General features: G+C 35.5%; 1 protein-coding gene across 2 annotated transcripts in view; it reads left to right on the forward strand.

Annotated features, from left to right (window-relative positions):
* GABRA2 (gamma-aminobutyric acid type A receptor subunit alpha2) overlaps positions 1-24,391 on the forward strand; it is a 57,433-nt gene that overhangs the window by 15,691 nt on the left and 17,351 nt on the right. For both annotated transcript variants that reach the window (XM_058838031.1, XM_058838030.1), the window contains exons 3-4: positions 9,662-9,729; positions 22,128-22,348. In XM_058838031.1, the coding sequence (XP_058694014.1) occupies positions 9,662-9,729; positions 22,128-22,348 (289 nt within the window). The remainder of the gene's footprint in view (positions 1-9,661; positions 9,730-22,127; positions 22,349-24,391) is intronic.

Here is a 24,391-nt window from a genome sequence, read left to right on the forward strand (position 1 = left end):
GCGGTTTGAAATGCAGGAGGGACTGTCAGAGTGAGTGTATCAAATGGGATGTTTTAGAAATGCTATGACTTGGAATAAAGCACAGAGATTAAACCTGAAATTAACCTAGAAGTGTAATGCAGCAGAATTTGCCAAGGTGTTCCATGACTATGTACTGAGGTCATAAAATTCAAATAGTAAAAAAAAAGAAGAGAGATAAAGACTTCTGATCATAGGTTTCTACAATCTGAAATAAATTTGGGAATTTTTCTGCTTTACCTACATGTTACGGTTTTCTTTCTAATAGCACAGATCTCTAAGCAGAGTAGACAGAAATACGGTCTCATGTGAATAAGAACTTTTCCTTCCCTACTTGTGTGATGACACTGATTCAGGTCAGTTCAGATAATTACTGCTCTACTTTATCAAAGTCTGCTCCCTTCCAGACTTGTTTGAGTGCTCTTTTTGTCTTCCTCTGTCTCATTCTTTAGAGAGTGCTGGGGCAGTCTGGTTCATTTCAGCTCTATTGTGCTCATCCTGTTGATCTAAACATTGCAGTACTCATATTTATTACTCAGCCTGGTAATTGTAAACACTCCTCATCCTGATGGAAACTGTACTATCTAAAGGTTTAGTGCTGATGTTTTATTTTTCATTTGCGTGGCATGTGGTTTTGGTTTGCTGCTAATTGTGTTGTGTGTTAGTTAAGTTCCTTCTACTTCAACATTTAAGTAACCCATTTCAGCAATATCACATTTCTTCCAGCCAAATTTTATGTTTCTATTGAACATTTTGTGCAACTTTAACTAAAAAACCCTTACATTGGTAGTTTATTTTAGAGCTGAATGCTTTTAAGTTAATTTTCATTTTTTTTTTCTTCAAGGTGTGTGAGGATGAAAAGAAAAGTAAAGAAAGAAAGATTTGGTGGATTTCATGGTCGTCTTATGGGAAAGTTTCATACTACCCATGTGTTTAGATTGTCCTTCCCAATGATTTAATTTTCTTCTTTTCAACATTTTGTCTCTCCCTTTTTTAATTGTACCATGGTCAACACTATTGTTCATAATTTCCCAATTAATCACAAGTATTTATACAACCAAAGCATCCATATTGTATTAATACCTTTACAATGAACCTGTATATTAGAGGAATACTCTGTTTAAATGATAGGGAAAAAATCCAAAAAGCTGTCTAGCTAGTTAATTGCTTTCTTAATCACTTGGCAGTCAATACCTCTGAGATTGTCAAAATGTTGCTGGAGGTGACAAAAGTCTATGAAGTCCAACAGTAATGAGTGAGAGTATCTAAATATCTTCTTTTCCCAGTGCAAAGAACCAATTAAGTTGTGCACTTTTGGGTTGTTTGAAATCTCTTTCATGTTGAAGTATTGGCAGGATTCAGGCTAGATGCTGATTGATTGATTGGCCCAATGTGATATGAGCTCCACCAGTCAGTACAGAAGCCCTATCATCAGGGATAAAGTACATTACAGCTTAAACTTCTTAGTTACTGCCTACCTGATTTGGAAAAGGGATCTGAATCCATGTTTCCCAGTTTCCAAACCTTTTATGTAGACATGGGGCTTTTTGATCATTCAGAGAAAGTGGCTTCCTTCCACTGGAGATTTTTTACTTCTTTGTATAAAATAGCTACATATATGTCAGAACATGCGCTGAGATCTCTTTTTGCCTGCTGGCCTTTAGAGGCATTCATGATCTTTGGCCAGTTGTCCCCACAAGATTGAGGGCTTAGGTTTGTCAGTTCCCACGTCTCCTGGACCCCACATACAGTAGAATTCGTTGCTTCCAATGGCTGGGCATCCTGTGTGGAACATGGGTAAAGCTGGGCATGTTGGCACATCTCAGAGATGGTGTGGGCATAACTGTCTACAAATGTGGTTCTTAAAGTCAATAAACTGAGTAGGAATCTGTCAAGCTAAGTAATTAAAAATGCTGAAGAAGAGCATGCAGCTGAAGCCTTTCATTACCAATACATGTGAAACAACCAAGTTTGGGTGTGAAAATATTACCAGTCTCCTTTTCATCTATTCACAGGGGTGCTCCCTCTCTAGATCTCATGGCATTCTGCCTTTCCTGAAAAGAGCTGTGACAGAAGCTGATAGTCAGATTTAATGGAAACTTCTAAAATAGAGAGCAGCTGTTGTCAAGTGCATGCTCTAATTTAAAGCAGATTCATGAACTCAGTTACTGTGTGTCAGGTTCTGTCTTGACCACACAGGTGAATTTTCTAAGATACAGCATGCTTCCTCAGTCTTTGGAAGGAATTGGTTCTGCTTTGTGTAAATAATTAGATCTTGAGCAGAGGCTTCAATTTAAGTCTGGTCTATCCCATGAGTACTGCTAGGCTGTGGAATCAGTCTCTTGCTTGTTTTCTTCCTTTCTCTATCAAAATCTTTCTGGCTCAGTAAATCTGTAATTATTTATAGGTTGAGGAACTTGTTGGGACTTGGTTGAGAGCCAGTTCTTTAGGCTGCTTGGCAGCATTGGGATATTTTTGCCTTAAGGTGGAAATATAAGCAGCCAGGGAATTTTAGGTACTGACAATGTTAGACAGCAATTTAGGAATAAAGGGGATTCAGACAAATATAAGTGCAGAATTTAGTCATTATGATCTGGACCACAGAGGCATTCAGTTTAACTTTGATTGATTTAAAAGGAAACTTGGAGCTTAAATAACTTTGTGGAACTTGTCCAATATACTTTAAGAGTCTTTAGATCTATCCTTGAGCAACTTCTCAAATTTGTGGAGAAAGCATATAATAAAGTTAAAACTGCACCTCAAATGTCACTTGTATCCAAGGTTTTTCATTCAGAGACCCCTTTGGAAATGTTTTTAAATTTGCAACCTGAAGTAATAAGGTTTGCAAATTAAAGGTCTCTTGGGAGAGAGAGAGAGAAGAAAAGTAGTAAATATAATGTTTGTATGTGTGATCTGCACTTTCCTTTTTGACTGAGAGTTAAACCTCAGATTTGTCATATACATGGGAAAATTATCTTAGTAATGTGTAAATGTTCTCTCAGCACAGAGAGAATTTTTTGTTTTTTCATTTGACATCTGGTAATGGTGCTAAGGCAGTTTGCACCAGTGTCTTCTATACACAGGACAAAGAGTAAATACTGACTGTGATATCATATTATTTGTGTTGCAGATGTGTCTACATAGCATTCTGTGCACATTTTGTAGGTAACCTACACCTAAAAAAAGCTGTTAGTTTAGCTAAAAACGTACATGAGAATGTTTTCCCAAGTCATATTTTTTGCTACAGTAGAGAAGGGTGTTGACAGTTAAGCTAAATTCTTTTTTCCAGGTCAGTGTTTTTCTGACGGTCAGAAAGTCTCACTCATCTCAAAAGAAACACTAATGTTTAACTGAGTTATTGCATTATACCAAATTCCTGTTATTTTGAACCAATTTTAATTATTTCAGAATAATGAATACTACTTTGTTGAAATAAAAGAGTGGGCTTATATGCAGCCCAATTATTCTGTTCATGTAAGTGACATAATTGGACATAATAAATCATAATATGGTACTGCTTTACAGGGCTGCTGAATTTCATAAGTTCTGAATAGGCCTTCGGAGGGCCCCTGATAGACTTTACATAAAGTTGCCAATTTAATAATTGATATAATGTCTGTTAATAGATATCAGCTCTTCAGAGGTAAGTCGGTTGGGGTCTCCTAGCCTATTGGCTTTCAATTCCTGTCTCTTCCTCCAGACATTTTCTCCAGAATATATTCTTATTGCAGTAAACACTATGAGAAATTAAGTACTGTGTCTGATTCTGGTCTTATTTATACCAATGTGAATCGAGTCCAGCTGTTAATATAATACTTAGAGGTATTACTAGCTCTTACCCGTAAACTTACTCTACATATACTTTGTTAAAGATGGAGATTTAAAAAAGCATCATGACCCATATGAAGAAATTTTCTTGCTGATAGTTCATGGATAAAGTGAGGCCATTGGAAGTGAAGTGCTGACGTCAAGAGGAGGAATATTTTTTTTTCTTCTCACAGATGACTTCAATTTTCAAATTGAAAGTGTTTGTATGTAGGACATATGTGGTTTTGAGACTGTTGTAATTTAATAGTTGATAATGAATGAAGATTCTGAACTTGGATAAATAAAATTGTTGCATGAACCACCTAAACCAAAAATGAAGAACTGATAGAACATGATTTTGAAATACCACAGATTTTGCTGCTTTTACATCTCTGTGTTGCATAACCTCCTCTGACCCCCATTCCCTGCCAGCCAGTCAGTGTCTTGAGCTGTCAACTGACACACTAAGGAGCTTGTCAGATAAGGGCAGCATGTTGAGTTGGAACAGTGCTTGATGGATTAAGACCCTGGCGGTTTCACCTGTGCAATTTCTGACTTGTATTATGAATGACATTTCCAAGGCCTTTGGGCAACATTGCCAAGCATGCCCCTGGATACCATATTACAATGTCAGAACAATGTCAATTCTAGTTAAATAATTTTTATAGAAAAGTAATTAAATTAACATCAAGCTTTTGACAGCATTTCCACAAAAAAACAGAAATCCTCAGTTAAGTTTCCCATAGCACTGCAAGTTGACCTCCTTTGTTTTTGTTGTTGACATAATTAAAGGGCAGTATTTTATTTTTGCTTCTCTTTTCTTTTTTTTTTTTTTTCTGCATGTTTTAGCAGTCTTTCAGTTACAGCCTTACAGTGTTCTCACAGACACTATTAATTCTACATTTAAAATAATGTTTGTCTGATTTTTTAAAATTAAATTAAATTTAATTATAACTGCATATGCATACTTTGAAAGTTCTGCCCCACCAAGAACACTTTTGATGGTTTTTGATTACCTTAAAGAGATTGTCTTCTATTTTAGCTGCCCAAAATCTGTATTTACAGCTTTATTGACTAACAATTCAAATGAAAAATAATAAAAAGTCCAACCCAATCTACTAGGCCGGTTTTCTTATGGGAGCAGCCTTGACACATTAATCAATAATATAGCCAGTTTCATGCAAACAAATATCTGCAACCTTTCTGAAGATTTTGCAGTGATCACACTCCTCTTCTTTTAAAAATACATAGAATGAGCCATGTTTTGTCCCTACTCTCTGTGCAGAAATAACTCTATTTTGGTGAGAGGGGGAATGAGTAATACTCAGGTCACTCTCAAATATGAGAAACACTCTGAAAATTTATTTCAATAAAGATAATGCTTTCTCAGCATTCTCCAGGAAAGGGAGAGCTCTCAGGTATGCAGAATCCTGCATGTCTAGCTACCTCACATCACACACACTGGAACTCTGTGTACCCTGTCAGGGATGCAGGCAGCTGCGAAGGGGCAGATGAAAGAACTTGAAAAAAATTTGAAAACTGCAGTCAGACAGCAGACCAAAGGAGCTCATTGAAAATTTAAATGCCTCTGTGGGATCTTACCATTTTGACAAACTGGTAAATGGTCATGAAGAACCTTTTCATCTGACTTTTCTGATCATCTCCATTACTCAGCCTGGAATGGTTTAGACTTCAGCCACTGCAAATTCTCTGCCAAGCAGCCTACCTCAGCTGAGCCAGCTCTTCTACTGAGGAACAAGTCAGCAGGATTTCAGACCATCAGAAAGGGTATCCCAACAGTGCAAGGGTTGCTGTAAAGGAATTGGCGATGCCACTGATACCAACTCTAGCTGAGCACTGAACCACTTTTCTAATCTTTTGACAAGTCAATGATGATGACATTTCCCAGTGTTGTTACTTAGTGTTGGACAGCTGTAACCAGGCTTGGCAAACACCTGTACTTCTCATTACTTGCATGTGATTTAATCCTTCTGCCTCAGCTTCTCAAGTATGGAAAATTGAGGATATTAAAATTATTATCTTCACAGAGGAGTTGTTATAAATAATGTTTTTTAAAATTCTAGATGTAATTAAAGTACGCAGCAAACATTCCAGCTAAGGACAGATAAGCATATATAAATCTTCTGTAATTTGGTATATGTATTGCTTTTTCTTACTTTTTGATTTATTTTTTTTTTTTTACAGTAATGATACCATGTCAGTTCAAGTAAGAAAAGGGAATCAAGAAGAAACCAGTGCTTGAGAACCATGTGCAATATGATCTTAGTAATTACTGTTTGTTTTTTTTTTACTTCCACAGGATGTGCTTCTTTTCCTTCCTTTATAATTAACTTAATTGACTATATTTTGTCAGTTTACCTTTGGCTTCCATCATCTGAGAAACTGGTCTGATCTAAGTAAGACAGGGCTTATCTTTTAACATTTATGACCAAAGCAAGTTAGAAATGATGCTGTAATAGCCTTTGCAGAATTTTAGAGTACTTCATGTGATGGTGGTAGCCATGTGTTATATTCTTTACCTGAGATTTTTCCCCTTAAAAGAATAATCTTAAATAGAAATTATAACAGTACCCTTTGCTGTTCACATTTCTTTGTATAACCTTCAAACACAGAGATTCAAAGTAACTTAAGAGCCCACAAGTATAAATGAATCAGCCACCCTTCCTCCCAACAGAGGGTTCTTTAAACTGTTTTTCAATATGGGCTCCCATTGACTCAAGTACTTTTGAAAATCAGGCCTTTTAGTTATGTGCTTACATGTCACTTGAGGAAACAGATTTTATAATCCCAGTAGAAAAAGCTTGTCCTTAACTTTTCTCAAAAAAATAAGTTAGATTTTTATGCAAACACATGTTGCATTGAATATCTCTTAGCTGAATATATTCCTTGGTTTTTCCACAAGAACTGATGATACAGAACTGTTTTGAATCAGTGGTGGGCTAAGTATGATGACTTGTGCTGTTCTTGACAGAATATGAGTTATAAAAAGCCTGTAACTGTGACGCCTGCTGGATGAATTTTGATTAGAGAGTCCATTTGGAACTCTGCTTTGTGCCTCTGAATTGTTTGTTTGACAAGAATATACTCCTTCAAAGCAATAGCTGCAATATTTGTTGTTAAAAAAAGGAGGATGTATTTTTTCTTTTTGTAGACATTGATTATGAACCCTCAAGTCCAAATTTTTAATTCAGAGGAACCTGTATTCTAACATTACATAAAGTAACAAGGAAGAAATAGACACAAGGCTCAGCCTGCTAACACTAATGGATTAATTATATTAGGATATATATTCTATATTATATTAGGATATATATTATTATATATCCTCTTAATAAAGAGGAGTAATTCAAGATTTATTACATTTCAGCTTCTTTTGTCTTTAGGAACTTGTTTTCTTGAAGGTAGGGTATGAATAGAGACTTCTTAATGATGCAGAATTTAGAAAATAGGAGGCAAAAATAAAAAAAAAAAAAAATGCCATTGCCTCCTTAGTGTACTTTTCTCTTTCTTAACATAAACCAACAGAGGGAATCTACAGACTGTTCTAATAGCCTAAGTTGTGGTCAATATGTTTGTTCTCCTCTGTCTTCTCTGCTCATTTCTGATGGGAGAGTAGATCTAGAAGAGTTTAGAAATCATAGAATATGGGATTTATTTTCTTAATTAAAACTTGGAATGAAAGGCAAGCTTGAGAATTCCATGTCCTGTAGTTTATTATGTGCAAATATTAAAATAATTCCTCTGTGTCAAATAATAAATCAGATACAAACAACTCCTAGCAACAGAGTGAGGTTACAAGATGACCATGTTTCCAAGCATTTCAGGGGTGGGGAATGTGCAGTAAAGATTTGCCAAGTAACTTTGTTTCCTCTAGTAGGGTTCCTTCAAGTTATAGAAGTATATTTGAAATTAGCCTTGATACTCTGCTGTTGGAATACTTTACTGTCAGTCATATTTTTGTAACACCAGTGCTTTTCATGGAATTATAATTAATATTTTGTATTGTCATCATGGTACAGGCCAAATTTCACAATTAGTCCCTGCAGCACCATTTTACCACCTGAAGAGTAGGTCTCTTGTCACTCTCCCATTTCATTCCAATCTGTGCCAGGTAACCATTTGGAGATAATATTTTATTTTTTTTTTCTGGAGAGTCTCCCACAGGCAGCATGAAGTCTCTAGTCCTCTGAAATGTACTTGTGGCTTCTGAAAGATACTTCAGCCAGATCCTTGTTGAGTACTAAGAACAGTGCAGACTCAGCACCTTTTCTGTCCACTGACATCAAATTTCTTTGCAAGATGTTTGGAGTGGAAATCAACTCAATTTGTGTAAGGATGCTTCATAAGGGATTTCAGACATCTCTATCATACAAATAAACATTTCTCAGGACATGCAGGGTAATTTTAGGAGTCAGTCTTTATTTATTTGCTTAAAAAGAAGACATGATCCTGGAAAAAAAGGTTCTTTTTGATAGGAAGGGCTTTATGAAGTCCTGTATTCTAGCATTTGGCTGAAGAAGGAAGTTTCCTTTTAGATAAAAACAGATGAATATTCCTTGCCCATGCTCCAGAAGTTGTCTGAAATCACCGTATCTTTGCATCTATGTCCCTTTGAAAACGCACTTCTCCCCATGCAGCTGCTCAAGGATCAGTCCTGGCCTTTTCCTGGTGGCTGGTAGAGACTCTCCTGTCATGAGTGAGCACCACTGGTTTCTCCCAGTAAAGAGCAGGGATTATACTGTTGGCCTCAATATAATTAACACTAAAATTTGCTTATATCATGTATTTGTTAAAAGACATTTTTTAGGAAAATGGAAACTATTAACTACCCATATTTAATAATTTAATAATGATTAAATATGGAAATATAATCATAATATAATAGCAGAATTGCTTATACAACAGGCAGTTATATTATTTTTGGGAATGGGTAATTCTGTGATGAGTCAAATTGCACCTAGATATATTCAAATTTTTCTTTTCCAATCAGCAGCTGCCTTAAAGGCAGAGTTCCTTGTGTTGACTGTCTAGAATGCATCCTGTAGTTGGCAACTGCTGTAAGAAATTTCCTGTGTGTACTACCCCTCTTAGTGAAAATCATTCTATTTTGAGCCTAATTGAAAACTGAAGATAGAAAACTAAGCAATTATTTTTCCCTGCAGTCCAATATCTAATATTCTGATTTCATGGCTGTCTGACTGCAATGATTAGGAAGGACATTTTCTCAAAGTGTTCACAGTACCACAGTAATGTATCATGAGCATTGCGTATCCAGGAAAGGAACTGTTATGTTACAATATGTGCCACTTAAAAACACACCCAATTAAAAAGGAGGATGTTGTTCTGTTACATCTGGTGCAGTCAATAATTGTCTTTTCTTGTCTTTTTCTTTGAAAACGCTATTAAGGATGTAGAAAACAGCCTTCAGCTAGAAAGGCTTTAATAGGAGATATCTGCAACAACAGAGGTAACACCTCTGCAACAAAGGCATTTTGTATTTAGAACTGTCCTTCCACGTTAAGTCCAAGATACTATGTTTTTTTTTGCTGGTAGAGAAATTGGATATATGTGTGTAGTTGCTGATGATTATAAAGTTGAACAAACTGAAACAAACTATTCTGTGGGACAAACCCTTGTTTTTTAACTTCTCTGTTAAGTGGGAGAGAAGCTCCCAGTATTTACAACAGGTTACTGGCAAGGGTAGTAAACAAAGAGAGAAACTTGTTCAAAATGTCCCATAATCTTGCATAGAGAGTTAAAAAATATACTATCACTTTAAAATGTTTGTTTGTTTGTTTTTTTCTTTTTATATCAGATAGTATTACTGAAGTCTTCACTAACATCTATGTGACCAGTTTTGGACCTGTGTCAGATACTGATATGGTGAGTTCCTGAATCTTTTGCATGTTGTAATATATATATGTATGTATATATATGTATATATATATGTGTATATATATATGTGTATATATATATATGTGTATATATATATATATATATATACTTCCTTTTAACTTGTATTCTTCTTTTACTTATTGCAAATGAATTTGAAATTTCACTGAAATCAGAAAGTGCCAAACCCCATGTAGCTGGAAATTTGGAAATTGGTTTATAGACTTTACATGATAGGTGTGCTTGTGTTAGCTGTATAATTTAGACCAGTAAATCTTCTGATTGTCCCACTGACTGTACTTTGGTTTATATTCTGGAGCTCTCTTGATATGGATGAACTGGATTCCTCTCAGGTAAAAACCTGGAGTGAAAGGAACAATCTTAATATTGGCAATAGACTGAGGGACCTAATGGGAGTCAAATCTAAATTAAACTTCTTGAAAGACATAGTTGGAAGCTGGGTCATAAACATGATTGTGGTGTTTTACAGATCTGTCCTTGCTAATTTGCATTGTTTAGTAAGCATTTAAGGAAGTCAGTGACATTAAAAAAGAAAAAAAGTTTCAGAATATTGCTCTGGATTATAGGGAAGGTTTGTAGGCTCACTGCAAATCATATAGAGATTAGGGAGAATGTTTCACACTGGGTAGAGAGACCTGATGAATATAGGTTCTCTAAAAGGGAAGGGAAGGACAATCTCAAACTTACTTTGAGAGAGTATAACTACCTGTTATGCTCCTGTCCACTTGCTTGGTTTAGGGGAAGGTGGTTTAATTGACTGTGGGTAATGCATAGAAGAGAACAAAATTCTCAGCAGATTCAACAACAAACTTTTACTTGCAAAATTTAGAATATTAAGATAGAATAAGGTACTTGACAAATTTTAAAACAACATCCAGGCAAATAAAGTACTTCACAAACTTTAATTTAGCAAACTTAAACTTAGCCATTTAGTAAGTGGCTAAGGCACTTACTAAGGCATGGACAGGAATTTTTTAGTGTGGGTTACAAGTTATTTAGAGAAGTAAGGGAGAAAGAAAGAGAAATAATAAGAGTAAATGATATCACCATCCATGGATTTACTAACGGGACTTGATTGTTGCAATTTTGATGTCCTTTGGTCCAAGTGGTGTCTTGATCCATCAGGGGTGGGGGAAACCCACAAACCACAAATTCCAGAGGGTTTATATATGCTTACCTTTAGGTGGAATGCCCAGGCACCTTCCCTGGGGTGGGGAGTTTTATGCCGTCTTTTTCAGCACCGTGGATCTGTTTCAACACCGTGGATCCTGCACAGGCCTCTGGTGGAAGGCCCCAGAAATTTGGAGGGGGGGGGGGAAGAAGCATTTTAGGGGTCTTTGATGGTTTAAGACACCTTCTAAGACATGGCAGCTGCCTCTCAGTCAGTGCAGTTGAGCCCCTTATCCCCCATCAGAAGGGATGAACATCTTCAGACCTATGCACGAATGTCCCAGTATGTCCTCAGATCAGGGGCAGTTTTACGACTGAGCCACTTGTGTAAGGAAGGACATCAGCGTGATAAAAAGTATCAATGCACATCACCGGATCTGCTTCTTTTTAGCCTCTTCCCTTATCTGTCTGGAACCCCAGATTCTTGCTAAATGAGTGTTGCTTTGTCGTGGTCATCCCCTGGTGCTCACACCCTCTGCACCTGGGCTCTTACTGTGCTCAACCTCAGCAAAGCACCTGCTGCTTTTGCAAATGGCTGATTGTTTGAGCCATTAACCTTTAGCATCTCAATCTCTTATACTACCCTTGCCAATCCTGCAAGAAATTATTTTTAAAGTGTTCTGAACATTCACTGTTATGTGTGAGACATACCTAGATGTGTCTGTAGATATTAAAAATGAATATTTTTTAAATCAGACAATGTTTCTTTTTCTATGAAAAAAATCAGGTTATGCATCATACAAAACAGGGAACATTATGATATTACGAAAAATTTTATGAAGCTAAATTTTTCACGGTCCATTGTACATTTTAAAAGTTATTTGCTTGCTGGTTACCAGGTAATCATAACCCTGGATAATATATTCTGGTGGGGTTTTGTGTTTGTTTTTTGTCTGGGATAGATTCAGCTTTCAAGCTCTTTTTTGATAGTTATGAGTACACTAGTAAGGCTTCATATGAAAGGCCATTTCATAGGAGAAATAGACTTTTGTTTTTACTACTGTACACGTTGCTGATTGTCTTGAGGTGTTTTATTCTAATGATTTTAGGTTTATGAAATTGTTCTTATTTTGATAATAATTTTGTAAAAAAGGTATCTACAGCTATGTACAAAGATGATATGAACATCTTGACCTTGTTGGTCTAGTATCTCATTATTTAGAGTGGTAAAGTCTTGCATTTATGATAGTCCTGCGTAACAGGGAGGTGATATTAAACCACTTTTAAAGATGGGTATTGAGGCACAAGGAGACTTACCCAAGGCTGTGCAAGTCCTCTATGCTTAAATGGAAATGTAATGAAAAGCTCCCTGAGCCTATTCCCTCGCTCCCAACACACTTTTGACATCAATGGATAAATGTATGGGGAACTCTGGGTGCCTATTTGCATGGACATATAGGCAGTGCAGCGAGGGGTCAGGTCCTTTGGTGCTTCAGCTATAACAGATCCATGCAGAACTGTTAATCAAAGCAGAGCGCAGCGCATCAGAACGGCAGCTGTTCCTCTAATGGGTAGGTTTATTTGCAGATAAGTAGATAGATAAATAAGAGCAGTTTAATTCTTATTACTACAAGCTTCAGGGTTAATTTAGCTTGTTCTGTTGATAATTATAAAATAATTTTGAAATGTATGAGCAGTCAATTAGAAAATTCCAACATGTGAGTTTTGAAATAGCAGCTTCCAAACCACCACATATTCTGTCAAACATGAAGGTGACATTAGAGTTTTAACCATGAGTACTTTTTCATTCAGGACCTGCATGACTGAATCAATAATGTGAACTATTATACAGAGGATTCATTGATATTTTCTTCTGTAAATCTTGGAAACTCTGGGATATTAACATTTTCTAAAATTTTTTCCTTAAAAGGCTTCATTGGAAGAATAAGTTTGACTCTTGCCCATGTCCTCCAGAATTTTAGAGGATGCTAAACACAGATTTTTCCAGGAAGGTTGGGTCCCAGCCCCTGAAGTCCTCTGCTGTCACAATGTGAATGGTGAGGCCCTCAGTCACATGAGGTATTTAGGCTGAACACTGCTGTTGCCCCAAACTCTCGTGATTATTTTTGCCCTTAGGATTCCTTCCACTGGGGTTTCTTATAGTAATAAAATCATCAGGTGTGTCTGCATCCCTTTGCATTATCTATTTTCCAGTTTGTGTTCTCCTCCTTGGTTGGTATCTTGTGAAGAATAATGGTGCTAGAAGAAGAGGTTTTTGAAAACAGGAGGGGGACTCACGGACATGGGAGATGTTTAATATGCATTTAGAATATGGATATATGAATATCACTGCACACAGGCAGTGATGGATGGATTGGAGCTAAGGACGCAGTTCTCACATAGTATTGATTCACAAAGTTGATAAAATGTAATTCTAATATTTGTTATTGAATTGCTAATGGATGCATGAGGTTTCTGTTTTCCTCACTAGCAGTTCCCATTAGTAGGAATATAGTATGGTGTATGATCTATGACTTGGTATGATTGCTAGAATATGGGTTTTTATTCACATTCACTGTATTTTTCCCGTATCATGACTTTGCCAAAAAATAATTATGTCCAGGGGAATTTGATCTTTGACTGATGTTAAGCTAGCTGAAATTGCCATTGATAAATTCAGGAAGTAGAAGCCGAGGCTGAGATTTTTCTCCGAATGTGTTAAAAGTCAAAAACAGTTGGTCCTTGTAGGGGATTAACATTTTGACTAAGTTCAAAAGATGCTACTCTCTGTTATGACTAAAATAGTCAGCTACCAAATCTGTTCACTCTTGGCCTGGAGTCTGTTGCAAACTGTGCTTCAAACGAACAAAAATATTTGGGTATCTATATGACTTGTGTCAAAGAAAAGCTATTGTATGTCAACCACTCTATTTAATGTCAAATATGTGGAGCCAATATATAAGAATTTTCCACTTCCTTTTGCAAACTAGTGAGAATCAAGGAAGGCAAAGAAAAACATGGGTTTAAACAGATTTTACTTTCACTCCTCTGTCTTTTTGAGCTGTTATTTCTCAGAAATGTTCAAGTTCAGTATTGTGATACTATGCCTTATAGGCTTCCAACCCAATCAGTGATACAAATTTATTTTGACATTAGCCCGAGAGAAGAAAAGCTTCATTGTTTAGAAAAGCAAACAAATGAAAAATTGAACAGAACAACTTAAAAACAAAGCAGCTCTTAATTTTCTGAAGAGTTATAGGACTGAATTATTATTACAGAGGCTAATTAAAGCATTTATCATGAAATTAAAATGTTTAATATTTGAAAATGCAGAGGTAAAGGATGAAGTCAGTTGAATTTGTAGGCTAAAAAGGATTGAACATTTAACCTGATTATTTTTCTGCTTTTAAAAATTAATTATTTGAAATCTGGTAGACTGTACCATCATTATAAATCTACATGCTGCTAACTTGAATTTCATCACTGAAAGCAATGTATTTTTAACTCTTTTTCTCAGACTTGATGTCTTTCCAAGCTCTCCTGACACTTTGGCTCCAAAAATTTCCCCCATAGCTATAGACATAGTAAGTGCTGCTGTCCACAACTGAAAAAAAATATGTACACAATAAATGAGAAATGAAACTATTGCTATTTACTCCTCAAGCAATAGTTATTTTGTGTAAGAAAGATTATGTAGGTGCTGATACCCTTTATATAAGATCTGGTGTGAAGAAGGGTTTGCCAAGGTTTATCAAATTTTGCCTTGGAACAGTCTTTCTGATTGTCACTGGGAACAGTCTTTCCTCCTTTCCTACAACACACGGTTAGTAGGTGGCAGGACTTAAATCAGCTTAGCTAGAATATTAAAACTAAGAAGCTTTCTGAAACTTTTGTATTTCAACTTGGAGTCTTAGATTTTCATTGTTATTGGGGAGTTTTGTTTACTGTGGTTACACCTTTGTCCCCAAGTAGTTTGTAAACAACAGTTTTTCCTGGTTTCTTGATGATATACTTCCCATTTTTCACTTTGAAGTCAAGGAACAGGGACATTTCATCACTACACACTCTTCCATCTTGTCAGTTTTCAACTGAAATGTCAGTAAGTGTTTCTGATTTTTCAAATACAGACAGAATAGAAATTTTCAGTGAAGACTGAAAGTCAAATACAGAAATAATCAGAAGGGTTGTTAGAGCATTCATCACTACAACTGAGGATAGTTCTTTAGAGATAGTGACTGAACTTGGAACCCTGTTTCTTTTATTCTGGCTATTTTTTAGATTTCCTCACTTCAGTTTGTGTTTCAGAATTTTTTTTGGTTTTTTTTTCCTATGCAACTTATTTTTAGTTCTGTTTCCAATTCTGAGTCCAATTATTAGCTAGAATTCCTTAAGGGAAGCATTACAGAGCTGGTATGGTACAGAAGTCTGGAGAGAATAAGGGAATACATCAAGATGATTTTTTTTTCCAAAAAGATTAAAAAAGAGTGCTGCAATTACTTTTATGTAGTTATTTGAACTCAGTAAGAGAAGAATAAAGAGTAAGAGAAATGATAAATACACTTTGACTTTTTGGATTTGTGGGGAGCATTGAGGAACATCTAGGTTGTGTTTTTGTAATTGATATGTTTCTGAAAAGTCAATAAGCTTGTTGCTTTATTCTCTTTTTTTTTTGGCTCAGGTAATTGCCTTTGCAAGTTAAATCCACACTGAAATGTTGATGAGAATGTCTAACATGATCTCTTTCAGAGTTTCTGTCCTTTTATTCTGTTTGGAAGACTTTTTCCTTCATGCAACATTCATGCAAGTGGATCAATATTGGAGATTGATTCGTGAGAGGCTGTGTCCAAGCCTGTCACTGCCATTAGCTCTCTCTGTACCTTTGTTTGGATTCCTGTTCCTGGCACCAGCCATCCACTGTGTTTCAGGGTTGCTCATTCTCCATGTCTGAATAAAAAAGGGACAATGACAAGTGTTTTTATTTTCAGTGACAGCACTAGAAAAAATGTCCTGTAGTCTCTTTTCTAAGTAATCCCTATTCGTATCTTTTACAGAACTCTTTTATCCCTCCTTGGTGCTTCTTTTAGATTCAGAGTAATTCTACATCAGGTATATAGAAAAAAACAGAGAGAAAATTATTCAGAGAAGGTCCTTTTCATAAATGAATATGAATAGAAAGACATTCTCTTCCCTAGACACTATCATTCAAACTGGTTAAACACATTTTTCCCAGACATTTTTTTTAATACTTCATGTTTAGATTAAATGCTTAGACAAAAATGACTGAAGTTGACAGGTTAGGCAGAAATAAAAGGCTTGAAACGAGTTCTTCAAATAGAGAAAAATTGTGCTGCAATTCCCTGGAAATATTCCACATATTCTTGATAGTATTAAAGGTCATATGTATCTGGCAGACATTACTTATGTATTTAAAAATGAATACACATTCCTTTGAAATGCAGTGATGGGATTGTGTTTCAGTTTTTAACAGGGCTGTTAAGTGTTTTGATAAAAAATAACAAACAGTGCAGTCTCAAACCACAATCCTCCTTCACCAGAACATTTTCAAAGATTCTATTCACTAATGTGTAAGAGCCACACTCCAAAAGACCTGAAGGGAATTTCTGTCTGTCTGCTATTTCCTTCTATGTTCTGTGTTATGTACACATCAGGAGGCAGGTTTTGGAGAAGAGGAAATGGACCCAGTTTATTTATCTGTGCAGTGAGGTTTGATGTTGATACACAGGTGCTTGTACAGAGCCTGAGTAGTCAGTGCTTATGATTGAAGCACTGAGGGGGTTCAGAGGAGAACTCTTTCAGTCCTCATATTGTGTGACAAATACTTGTTTTTAGAGAAGAGAAAAGTAGAAAGTGAGATGGATTGTTTGTCCAGTCTGTAGGTGGGCCTAGGTAAAGCCAAGCAGCAATGATGAAGTAGCTTAGGCAGGCTGTTGTAGCGAGTTAGTCCTTCTGTGTGCCATCTGCACCCTGCATAGATCTGCCCACAGAAACAACCACCAAGACAACCAACTAATGATGTGATCCTCCTACTGCAAGGCTAATTTCAGCACCACTGAAAATGTCTAGTGTGCAAGTTTAATAAATTGAATTGCAGAAGTTGCACCACAAACTTTTACTTGTCACACCAACGAATATCAGGTTATAATAAGTGTGCATATACTGGGCAGATTATTTTTCTTTGACTAATTACTGTTTTTTGAATCTTCTCTCTAAACTTCTTTTTTTCTTGAAAGTAATTTTGATGCTTAGATGCATATCAATCATGTTAGTATTCTGCAGCACCAGTTACATACTAGGATTGTTAATATTATTAAACAAATCCAAAAGAAAAATTACATTTCCTTAAGGCAAATATGAAAACAAGAATGTTCATTTTATGAATTAAAATGAAGAAATTATACTAATGTAAAAATAAATATTAATATGCAGTTCCTATATATATCTTAGGAGAGATATAGGTCCATGAATTGGAACTATCTCATCAGTGTATCAACCACAGCATTTCTAAGTGTCTTAAAGACTCAAAAAGCTAAAAAGCTATACATGCCATTTCCCCTTTGCTTGCTTTTAATTTTTTTATTTATATTTCAAAAATTTTATATTTTACAGTATTTAAAATTTGTTTGTGTGGTTATATATATATATATATATATATATATATATATGTGTGTCCATTAGTGACTTTAAGGGTGGTCAGGAAAAAGACAAATAAACTTTAGACAAATGACTAAGAAAAATCTTTACAAGTAGGGAGTGAAGTACTCTGGCTTGAACTATTCATTAAACAAAATGCTGTGTTCCAGAAGGTAATTAATAAAATGTTCTGTCTGCTTCAGGACAATACTGCTTACTAATGGACAGTTACAATTTTTGAGGTATTTGGAACACATCCATCTTTACTCCAGATGCTAAAACTTCCAGAATTTGCCAAACATTATTGGAAAGGGTGAGAGTACATTTTTTGTTGTTGAACTCTTCCCATACAAATCTGGCCTTAGCAAAAAAAAAAAAAAAAAAAAAAAAAAAGGAGACTGTCATGTAGTGGGGAAGGATTGCTTATATTCAGGTCAGTTAAAGCTTCTGCCAGAGATACTAACATCTTTTTTATGGTGCATAGTGTTATGAATGCCAACTGCATATTAAAAGAGGAATGAAATTTCCTCACCATTTTATTCTTCTGACCATAGAACTGGCAGAGAGTCAAGCGCCTCTTAAAACTGTAGCAAGGATCTTATCACCTGTACCTAAAATTTCATGTAAGGTAGTATAATAAATATTTGAAAGATTATGTTTAATTGCACCGTGTTAAAGTCTGACTGCGTAAGCACCATTTTAGACACAACACAGTAGGAAGTACTTTCTCGTCTAGAAATTAGCACAGGAGTCCTCTGAAGACCTGGAAGTATGCTCCTGTGATTTGTGGAGATACTTCATTATATACTGGAGAGTGGTTAGGTCATGTCCAGAGAGAGCAGCTCTTTTTCATAGGAGAATATCTGCAGAATGAATGAAATTAGTATCGGGTATTAATCTGAGTATTTTTGTCAAGAGTCCAGATTTGCCTTTGTCATGGAATATTAGTCTTGGCTGAAAAGTAAACATTACACAGCATTTACCACAAAGTGGTATATATCAAAGATATGGAATAGGAATTAGACTCAAAATCTTTATGTGGCATATTTTTGTAACTAGCTTTTTATCATATTGATTATATTCGAAGTACATCGATACCTTCCTATTTTTTCATTTTTTTAATATGGTAAACATAGTAGGGATATTCATAATCATAGGTAGAATAGGTTTGGCACAGAATGGAACATGGGATCAGTGAATATAGCCCTGGGATGCAAAGGTGGGGTTTGTATTTTTCTTTAAATAATAATTTTAAATGAACAATGACAAAATTGAGATTCCAATACTTCCATTGAAAAAAATGCAAAGAAGTCTGTAGAAAGATAAGTTATTTAAGAATTATGTGAGATTTTACTACTATTGTGGTAAATGGAAACAGAAGGTGTTTGTCACCATTCACACCAAACCTTGGTTTATTCTGTTTCCATCTTCTAAATGAGATGATCTGATATAAACAAGACTTGATGTAATTTCAGTGTTTGTTAGTCAAAGTGATGGTCACAGTTTTGATCTGCCAGGGGTGGAGGAAGCCCATGAACATAGAGTTCAATGGGTTAATATGTGTTCAGGTTTACATGGGAGTGCCCAGACACCTCTCCTGGGGAGGGGAGTTGTGCACTGTCTTTGCAGAGCCATGGATCTGTTGCAGCTGTGGATCATGTGCAGTCCTCTTGTGGAAGACCCCAGAAGTGAGTCTGGCAGCTATGATCTCCCCCTGCCAAACCCAGCCAGGGCTTATTTTCAGCGCATCTGCTGAGCTGGCTTTTCCTGTGGATACATTCCTCTCAGCCTTGTTTACTTCTCCTTAGACCTGAGATAATGGGACAATAATATCACTTTTATCTTATCTCAAGTTCCCATCAAGAGGCTTAACTTACTGTCCAAATTTCCAGGAATTCACAGAGGCATAGTGGGGGGAGGGAGAGAGGGGAGTTCTCTTAGATGAGCACTTGCTTCTTTGTACAGTTTGCCACAGTGGGCAAAGTCCTTTGGTGATTACCTTAGCAGTGTTTGAGCCATTAACCATTACCTGTGGATCAGTCAGAGATTTCTCAGTAGGATCTCTCAAGGCTGCAGCTCATTCTGCAGCTCATTCTGCTGCTCATTCTACTTCCTTAACTGTTGCCATGCAGCAGATGCGGGTTTTTGTGAAATGTTGCTGTTTTGATTTAGTGGCATTTCAGGGCTGCTGGTTTTTTTCCTATTTTATTTCTCTTACAATTATTTTTCTGTATGTTTGGAAGACAGTAAAAAAGTAGGATCTTTGAAGTTCTTTATTGATGGAAACATTGCAAAAAAGTTCAGATTTATATTCTAATAATTTCTGTGCAGGGATGTTTCTCAAAAGAACCTTTAGGACATATCACTCACTCCTGTTGAATTTCAGTGGAATTTCAAAGTCTTAATTCCTTCAGGCTTTTCTTCCCAATTCTTTATACCTCAAACATCAGTCTTAACATAAAAATGATTTATTGGTAACACCCAAACATGAGGAGGCTCTTAGGGCAATTGTTTTCCTTTAATTACTTGGTATTTCTATCCAGATTTCATATTCTCCCCTGCTGCTCCTGATCCTCCATGATATTATGTATTTTGTCACTTTCCCTGGTGTGCAACTGAGCTGATGGGTAACTTGCTATTTGTAAATGGGATTTTAAGTCACGTGTTATTTAACAAATAAACAACATATAAATCAGCAAACAAAAGAGGACAATTAAATGTGATCTATCACAGAGAAGTGAGCAAACCACTTTTTATGAGGCAGTTCTCTAACAGTGATGAGGTACTGAACAAAATCGAGTATATCAAAGAAATACATGTTTTGAGGTTCATAATTTTCTATAAAACATATATATTTACGAAAATATTATTAGTGATAATAGAAAATATGATTAAAGAAAACCAAGCAAATTAATTTTCAGCGTTGTCATGTTAATTTAATTTAATATATTATATTTATATAATAAATATTAATATAATTAATATATGTTAATATAATTCATGTTAATTTGATTTAATATATAATATTTATATATTTATTTAATATTTAAAATATTTAAAATTTAAATTAGAAAAATGACAAAATTTTATTACATTAATGTACAACCTCTTGGTGTATCTAAAATCTGAGCTTCTGGTTTTTGTGAGGTTAGTTTATAAGTATCCATAATTTCCAAAATATCTCTTTGCATTTGTCACCATTTATAAAGAGAACTGCTTCCTCTCCCGCCTCTGTTGTGCTCCTTCACGTAACAAAATTCTCTTTCCTTTATTCTGCATGCTCTCCTTAGCCTCTGGCCCTGACCTGGAAAAGGTCCTCACATCTCTGGCTCACAGACCAAAGGAGCTGAAGGGAGCTGTCACTTGTCTCTGACTAGTCAGCACTCCTTTTGTATCACTGTGTGATTGATGGAGAAGAACCTTAAGCCTTGTTAATCAGCACACAAGGGAGCAGAAAATTATAGAGGCTGATAAGTTCCTTGAAGTCACTTTTATATTGAAATCCCTTGAAAATTTTATATTGGTTAAATTTTATCAGGCCTATTCAATCAAAGTAGTTTACTTGAAAATGGTTTATGCAGAGCAATTGCAGTAGTACAGACTGTTGCAGCATACTAATATTTTGAAGTACTGAGGCCATATTTTGTACCTGTCCAACAAAACAAAATTGCACCAAGGTAGCATTTGCCAATTTGCCGAACAGTTTGCTTCCAACGTAGTTTTAATATCCCATATCCAATTTATATACTGTGCTGACAGAAGCAAAACACTAAATCCATTTACAATTCCATTTTGAAGATAGATGATGAATTTACATTATCAATGTTTAATTATTTTTTTTGTTTGTCTGTGTTGTGGTTTAACCCCAGCCAGCAACCAAATAAACAGCAACAAAACCCACCAGATGGGATACCCAGAACTGGTTGACACAGGCATCTGCTCTAGGTCATCAGTCTGTTTTTTGCTTGCATCTTTTTTTTCCCAACTGTGCTGCCTTCCCAAGACTAGGCATCAGATTAAGGTTCAGCAGACAATGTGTCATCTGTTAATCAGCAGCTGTTGTTTCCTACCTATATACTTATATAAAATTCATACCACTACAGAGCCTTACATTCCTCTTTGGAGGAATCTTATATCATTCTGCTTGTATATACTGTACCTTTTATGGGTTGTCTTGTTTCTTTACTTCCAGGTTCAGCCATTCTCCATGCTCTTGAAATGCTGGGTTACTCTACAGGAGAAGATACTGAAAGAACTCTTTAATGTCTTCCTGTGTATTTTTTCCTTACCTTCCTTCCTTACTGTGTTTACTGAAATTACCCATGTGACAGATACTTTGTATATCAGATACAGAAATCTAAATATTGAAAGAGTTCAATTAAAAAAGAAAAAAAAACAACAGCTAACAATCATGAAGAGGAATGTCAGACTCTCAATACATTGATTTCCTGTTTATTATTCTCAGTACTATACAATTTTTTGTGATGATTTTTCCCCCTTGACAATTTTACCAAGGGAACTTTGCAAACAAAAATTTTCTATTTTTGTTCTCAGAAAGCAGATTAGTGTTTCATTGTGTCAAACAAAGCATATTTATTCCATTACAGGAGTACACGATAGATGTTTTCTTCCGTCAGAGATGGAAGGATGAGAGATTAAAGTTTAAAGGCCCAATGAACATTCTTCGACTGAACAACCTAATGGCCAGCAAAATCTGGACCCCAGATACATTTTTTCACAATGGGAAGAAGTCAGTGGCTCATAACATGACGATGCCAAACAAGCTTTTACGAATCCAGGACGACGGGACGCTGTTGTACACCATGAGGTATGTCTGTTCCTCTCTGCTCTACTCAAGCAATTTCTTGATGTAATTTTTCCACTGAACAATTAAATCAGGTTTCTGGAGAAATCTCCTTTGTTTTATTTCTCTCTAAGAAGAAAGAAAACTAGAAAAATGTATGTTTTGTTTCCAGATCTGTTAAAAGTCTCTTGGCTTACAATGAGTTAGATCAGTTTTCCCATGTGTGCCTCAGTTTTCATATTTTTATAATGTATTGAAGATGTTGAACACCTGAATAAAGTTGTTTGAAAGCTTCAGGTAGAGTTTTCCAACTCTGTCGTAGAATGATTAAAATAGTGTGGGATCTTAGCCTGTTACTGCAGCCATTGTATTGAATATGTGAGCCCCTCTATAAATTTTTTATTAAGATCAGAGGCAATAAAAAAATAGAGCAAGAATAAAGAGGTGAAAAGGTCTCAAATTCTTTCCAAGAATTTGGAAAGAGGTAAAGAGAAAATATGTCTTACTCCATAATTAGTGTTTCTTTACATCTAATTAAAATATTTAACTTAGAATTTTATTTTTTTCATCATTTGTGCATCATTTGTAACTAAGATAAATATTTAGCTGGTAAAATGTATGAAATTCACTTAAAAATAGAATATATAATATTCTATTATTAGAATTATTATTCTATTATTCTATTATTAGAAAAATTATAAAAAAATCAGGTATACACAGATATTAGTAGCATTTCTATAAGAGTGATTTCTTTTTTGGTAACTCTTTTGGCAATAATGTTACCTATGTGAATGTTTTAGAAATTTTTATCCAAGTGTCCAGGAACCCCTGATTTAGTTTTTTTCTTTTTCTTGGAGAATACTTAATAAATTGAAGTTGTAATGACTGTTGACTTAAAATTGCCAGCCCAAGGTAGAAAATGTGAGCTTCAAAGTTAACATGTACTGTGGTGCTTTTTCCATACAGCCATGCCAGTATCCCTGAAACCCAGTGTTACTACACAGCTCTGAAACTCTTACCTTAGCCCAAGTATTGGGTGTTGACTGCTAATGACATGGGATGATGTAGTGCTTGGAGAGATTCAGAAAAGGTTGCTTGAAGAAAATTGAAACCCCCTGTGTTGTATTTTTGCTTTGGCTCAAATCAATGTTTGCGAATTATCTGTATAAGCTGACTGAAATTCCCTTCCTCCAAAGGGTATAGTAATCATATACTATAAATAGTAGGAAATACTGTTTGAAACCATTATGAAGTATAAGCTGGGTCAGGTTAATTATAATTAATGAAGCATTTTCGCTACTTCTAAGTCTGTTGGTTCTCAGGGTATGAGATTAATGTGTACCCTGATCTAACTGTTTTGCCTAGATTTTAAACAGCTGTTTTTATTGTGTCTACATAAAATGATTGTGTGATTTACTTCAGAGGCTCATGCAGTTCTTTGTCTTCAGCTGTTTGCTGATTCTTATCTCTTGGTGTCCCTTGAATTCAGATAAACATTCTTGGGGGATGGAGGAGTAGAAATGTGAAATATTTTTTGGTGGAAGGCTGGGAGAAAATAGCAGAGAATACAATGACTTGGAACCACTGGGAGTACAGAGGGATGTAACTGATGTTTGGGCCTGGATGAAGAGGAAGAAAAGGCATACAGAAAAAGTCTCTACCCAGAAAAGACTTATGGGATAGCAAGGAGAAACATAGGGTTTTTTCTTGGCTTTTTTTTTTTTTTTTATTAAAAATAATGGGGAAGTCCATGAAAAGCTTTCTTCAAATTGTTTTAAATTTTTTCTATTGTACTAATCCCCATATATGATACTGGGATATTGCTGGGGTTTTTTCACAAAATGAGCAAAAGCGGATGATTTGTTAACATAATGTCACACTTTACATAAATAAAAATAATGATCACTAGTAACATGAAGAATGAGCAGAAGCAATCTTTTGAAAGAACACAAATATTTTTTCTCTGTATCTTCCATTCAAACTGTAAAAAAATTAAATTCAGAAGTCTGGAGTAGGGTTCTTTGGCAAGCTGATTGTATTTTAGATGCTTTTTAAATAAGCCTTTAA

Source organism: Poecile atricapillus, chromosome 4, assembly GCF_030490865.1.
Source record: "Poecile atricapillus isolate bPoeAtr1 chromosome 4, bPoeAtr1.hap1, whole genome shotgun sequence".
NCBI lineage: Eukaryota > Metazoa > Chordata > Aves > Passeriformes > Paridae > Poecile > Poecile atricapillus.